General features: G+C 36.2%; 1 protein-coding gene across 1 annotated transcript; it reads right to left on the bottom strand.

Annotated features, from left to right (window-relative positions):
- Positions 1 to 3,204: 3,204 nt before the first annotated feature.
- On the bottom strand, positions 3,205 to 4,179 carry LOC130025369 (olfactory receptor 52K2-like). The gene has a single exon (XM_056116327.1). It carries the CDS (start codon positions 4,153 to 4,155, stop codon positions 3,205 to 3,207), a length of 951 nt encoding a protein of 316 aa, XP_055972302.1. The 5' UTR covers positions 4,156 to 4,179.
- Positions 4,180 to 5,634: the final 1,455 nt, after the last annotated feature.

Genomic DNA, 5,634 nt, shown 5'->3' with positions numbered 1-5,634 from the left:
TACTATGGTTTCAGACTATCAGGCTGACATCTAATTTAACCCCTTATAATCTTTGGCTAAGCAGCTCTAAAAATTTTTGTTACCAGAAGTCTCAGAGATCAAATGAAACACTGGTACCATAAGTTTTGCTACCAATTTTACAACTCTAGAAACTCATATTTTAAACCAAAGCATTACTCTTTGAACCTGTTTTCATGTACGACAATTATTTCAACTCACAAGATTTTCTAGGCCAAATATTCTAATCCAATGCAGATACAAATATGTACATTGACATAACAGCATAGGTAAAGGTAAAGGTAAAGGCCCTCCCGTTGATCGTCGATTTGCTCGAGCGGGCCCAGTAACGTCTCCATTGGAGACTTTGTTGTTACTGTGTCTGGCATATCGAATGTTCTCGGTAGCTTGCCGGGCTCTTTGAACCATTAGCTTTTATGAAACACAAGAAAACCTCCTTTGACTTAATTTCAATAGTTCTTGTACCTTAGTTATTTCAAATCATGAGCTTTCTACCCCAGATACTTTTAACGATTCCAGAAAATGCAAGCATGCTTTCAGACACACACAAAAAAATGCCTTTGGTTATTACTAAACTTTTGGGTATTTGCATAAGAAAACATTTGACCTGCCATTGTTTATTGAAACATAAGCATGGCAAGCTCCCCATGACTTATTCAATGTGCCAAAAATAGTAACAACAAGTCCCACAATGGAGGCGTTACTGGTGCCCGCTTGAGCAAATCGATGAACAACGGGAGGAGACGTGCTAACGTGCTAAGAAACCTTTATTTTAATGGCTTCTATATCTCTGTTTGTAAAATGGCCTCAATTTTTCATTAAAATTGGCTGAGGCTTGTAAGATTAAGTCTTGCATTCTCTGAACTCACTTTAGTTTCAGGCTTTAGTTCTGCAGCTTTTCCTAGATAGTGCAGATTCTGAAGCTTAAAAAATTCATCTGATAATAACATTAATGTTCTTCCAATAAGAAATTTAGATTGAATTTCAATTTCTTTGTAGATGCCACATTCTGATTAGAAATCTTTGTTTAAGTCTAGTCTAAAAAGTTTCAGACTTTTTAAATTGATGCACTGCATATCAATCTGATCTCTCTTGATGATCTTGCTTGCCCAGATCTAAGAATTTCTGCTACTGATTTCTAAAACTACATTATAGACATGCCGACAAACAGACAGACAGACAATGAACTAACAACATCACACATACATGGGTACACATATGCAGTTGATCCATTGATCTGACCCTTCAAAAATGGCAAGGAGAAGACTCATAGACTGAGAAAGGAAGGGGCAGTCCCCAGGACAAAATTAGCCCTGACGGCCTTGGAAACATTGCCCCTCAACCCCCATTTTCCAGTCTGATCAACCAATTTCCTGCTTGTTAAAAAAAAATGGATCAAGAAAGTGTTAAGGAGAAGAAGGTCACTCTTCCACAACCACTAGCCAAAATATAGGGGAAGTATGTGTTTCTTAGAGACAGTTGGTCTAGTGATGCGCAGTTTTTCTTCTTTGAGGGAAATGTTTTTATCTGGAAGACACTTCTGAGACTCCCTTATCCTGTCACAGGAGACTGCTTGAGGTAGGTGCCCTTGTGGTTTTTCAGTGCCTGACTCGTGAGAGTTTATTGAAGGTCGGTGTTGTGGGGCTGATTTCAGAAAGATGAAAATGGAAGATCAGTAAAAGATTCATAGACAATAGTAATAATGGGGCAGATCATAAAGATAGTCCAAATAATGGGAGCAAGGAAGGAGAAACACACACCAGACATAACAGAAAAGTGATTTGTGTCCTTGAGACACATAGGAATGCCCTGAGCAACCCATTATTCCCCAGATTAAATTTACCTTTCACTGAAGAATAAGGAAATCTGTGAGGGCATCTCTGCATTGTGGCCCATCCAGAAGATGATAGGTGGCCCCAGACCCACATTTATGTAGCCAGATTTTGGGGTGTTCTCCCAGCCTCTGGTGAGTGCACTGCTGCGTCCAGCAAGGGGCCAACATTCAAGAGTCCTGAGGACAGGGCCGAGCTTCCCTCGAGCTCAGGAGACAGGAGAGGAATTCGGGGAAAATAGCAAACCTTGGCACCGGCTCCTCCAAGAAATAATAAATAAGCACACGAGCACGGTAGGGGGTCCCGTAAAGCGGTTTCGATTTATTGAGCAAACAGAGAAGCTTATATAGGCCTGTATTCGCGGGCAGTCACGTGGTCACAGTGATTAGAACAAATATGCGTTTCATCTCAATTCTATAGATAGGATTAAATTGTTTCATTACAGTTCTAAAGATAGGATTACATTGTTTCTTTGTGATCATACTGGATAGGCTGTCACTGACACACCACCAGATACATCCTGTCTCAGGGTCCTGTCCCACGGCAGTATTAACCTGTGATCTTAAATATTCATTGCAACAGGCCTCCTGAGTGGTCTGGAACATCCTCCCCCCTGAGCCCAGGGGTTAATGTGGCACCTAAAAGCTGACCAAAAGGGGCTTTTCCCCAAGAAGTTATTATACCTTCATCATTGTCAAAATACCAAATACCTTTTACAATTGTCCTTAAAAACTTTTGATCCACATCTTCCTTCTGTACTCTTATACTTCTCTCCCTCCCCCCAATTTGGCATAATGCCTATGAAATTTTTCCATGGCAAACTATAAGATGACAAAAAAGAAACATGATTTAGTGGCAGAGATAAAAGACAGCTATAAATTTATGACTATTAACTAAAACTAGATTCTTTAAATTAATAATCAATTAATTCATTGACTTAATAATTAAATTAAAAATCATTTCTAGAACACAGACTTCATAGCTTCAAGTCTAAATACAAAAACTAGATAATGGTTTTATAGCTATTGATGTATCATGGAAAAATGAAAATAAACTGTAAAAATGTATCAAATATAATAGATATTTTGGCTACCATTAAGAGAGGTAAACGTGAGAAAGAAAATTTAGTAAGGAATGGAAATTGAAAAAAGATTAATTCCCAAATGCAATAGTTTTAAATTAAAAACAAAATATTTCTGCTTGAGTATAATGATTTCTACTGTATAACAATCTTTGGTTGAGTTACTTTGCATAGAAAAGCCCTAAGTACTCTTACCATAGAGGATATTATAAGTAAACCACACATTCCAAAATAGAGAATATGTTTGATCATAAATGAGCACGAGCAAAATAACTAGTTCAGAGTCTTTGAAAAACTGAAAAATTTAAGGAACCTTTCCCGTATCTTCTTAGTCTTTACCCCATAAATAATAGGATTGACCAAGGGAGGGACCAGAATGTAGATATTAGCCACAAAAATGTGAAGATGGGGAGCCACGTGGTGCCCAAACCTGTGGGTGAGAAAAGAGAAGAAGGCTGCAGTATATGACACCAATATCACACAAACATGGGAACCACAGGTCCCCAGAGTTTTGAGTCGGGCATCTTTGGATGGCATTTGGAAGACTGTGTGTAGTATGAGGACATAGGAACAAATGATTAATATGAAGTCTACTGCTCCTGTAAGGAAGGCAACAATGAGACTATAGGCCCTGAGAATTCTGGTCTCTGCACAGGCTATCTTGATGAGAGCCATGAATTCACAGTAGGTGTGGGAAATAATATTGGTTTTGCAGTAGGGAAGCCAACGGAGCACAAAAGGGTGAGGCATGAGTAGGACAGAGCCCCGGATTACAATTGCTAGTCCCATTGTCATAATTACAGAGTTTGTCAGAATAGCAGAGTGTCTTAATGGTTTGCAGATGGCTACATAACGATCAAAAGCCATGGCCATGAAGAAGCCAGACTCCATGGTAGAACAAGAATGAATCAGGAATACCTGAGTGAGGCAAGCTTCAATTAGAATCTTTCCATCTTGGAACCAGAAAAGACTGAGAAGTTTAGGCACTACAGTAGTGCACAGAATCAGGTCAGCCACAGCCACCATACAGAGAAAAAGGTACATGGGTTCATGGAGACTGGAGTCAGTCTTGATGATAAAAAGTAGAGAGAAGTTTCCCAATAAGGCCAAAACATAGGCCATAAAAAAGGGGATGGAGATCCAGATATGGGCAGCCTCCAAGCCAGGAATGCCAATGAGAATAAAGGTTGATGGATGGACATCTGTCTTATTATATGCCAACATAACAAGTGTCAGACGTCTTAACTTTCTTTGCCAGGATTTTATGCTAAAGCAAGAAAGAACAATATCAGTTTTGAAATCTCTGAAGAGTTACATACAATGTAGGAATTGCATGTTATAGAACAATTATTAAATAAATAATATAAATATTTAGAAAAAATTCTCTCATTTGAAAATGCCACTTCAAACTTATGCAATGTGGCTCATTCATATGTGTTAATAAGAAGAAATATGAAAGTATCAAAAAAAGTAAATGTATAAAAATATCAGATCTTTGTTAAAAAGAAAAGTTGAGTCATAGTTATTGGATTGATGTGAGAAAATTTTAATTGTAAGACAAATTGGAGACAGAAAGGATGATAGGAATTTTAAAATAGAAAATTACTTTCTTTAATTTATACATGAAAAATTTAAGATTGCTGAAACTATAAGTTAGAGTTTTCACATGAGATATCAAAGTTTTAGTTATAAATAAGTTATGTCATTACCAGAGGAAGTTTATCACCCTGGTTTAGAATACATTCAGAATGATTACAAGAATGGGCCTCACAGCAATGTGCTAAAAATTAAAGGGACAGGAATTATGATTATACCTTATTCTGTCAGACAGAAATCTCAATATAAACATAATTGGTATTTCAATCTTTCTTGATTTTCTTACATGTATTCCATTAGTAAATCAATTTTCATGGCATTACCAGTATAGTTACTTCATTCAAACTTTTCTTTATAACCTTTCCTTTGAGCTCTACACTTTTATTGTCTGCATGTGTTAATCTCTACCTACTACCTAATACTGACTTGGGTTTGATTCTTAGCATGCTGTATTGTCTTCTGAGTCTTCTAAGTGCGGAGTCAGGAATAACCATGAAGCATCACCGGATATGTCCTGCACTAACCCCTAAAATATAAAATATTCAAATAAGGCAAAAATTTAATTTTTCCTTAACATAAAAATATAATAATTATATTTGCATTCCTGTGCATGTGCTTATATACATACATATGTATATATGGATGATAGATAAGCAGACACACTTAGAAGTCTAAAATGAGAGACAGATGGGAAAGCAGAGTATAATATAGTTTAGGATCATAAGTATAGTTTAACTTTTATAGAAGTGAAAATATAATCTGCATAATCAAGTATCATATATTACATGTGAAATTTTAGGTAAAATTAGTGCCATTAAAATTGTATTCATCAAAAAATATGAGTCATAAACTTTAAATAGATACATGACTTTTCATAGTTTATAAATCTTGCTAACCACTACAAGCACCTCTTTCTATATCGTTTTAGGTAGATAAATGGTTATCTACTTAAATTTATGAAGATAACTGTTTATTTCGTCTTAACACTTTTTATTCACATATAATATCCTCAGAAAATTTGTTATATTTAAATATTTCACTCGTATATTATCTTTACTGTTATATATTTCTAGATACTTCTAACCATCATTGATAGTCCTTCTCAGA

The sequence above is a fragment of the Sorex fumeus genome, unplaced genomic scaffold (genome assembly GCF_029834395.1).
Source record: "Sorex fumeus unplaced genomic scaffold, SorFum_2.1 ptg000030l, whole genome shotgun sequence".
NCBI classification, from domain to species: Eukaryota; Metazoa; Chordata; class Mammalia; order Eulipotyphla; family Soricidae; genus Sorex; species Sorex fumeus.
The sequence above is the reverse complement of the archived record's forward strand: the minus strand, read 5'-3'. Positions and strand labels throughout refer to the sequence as shown.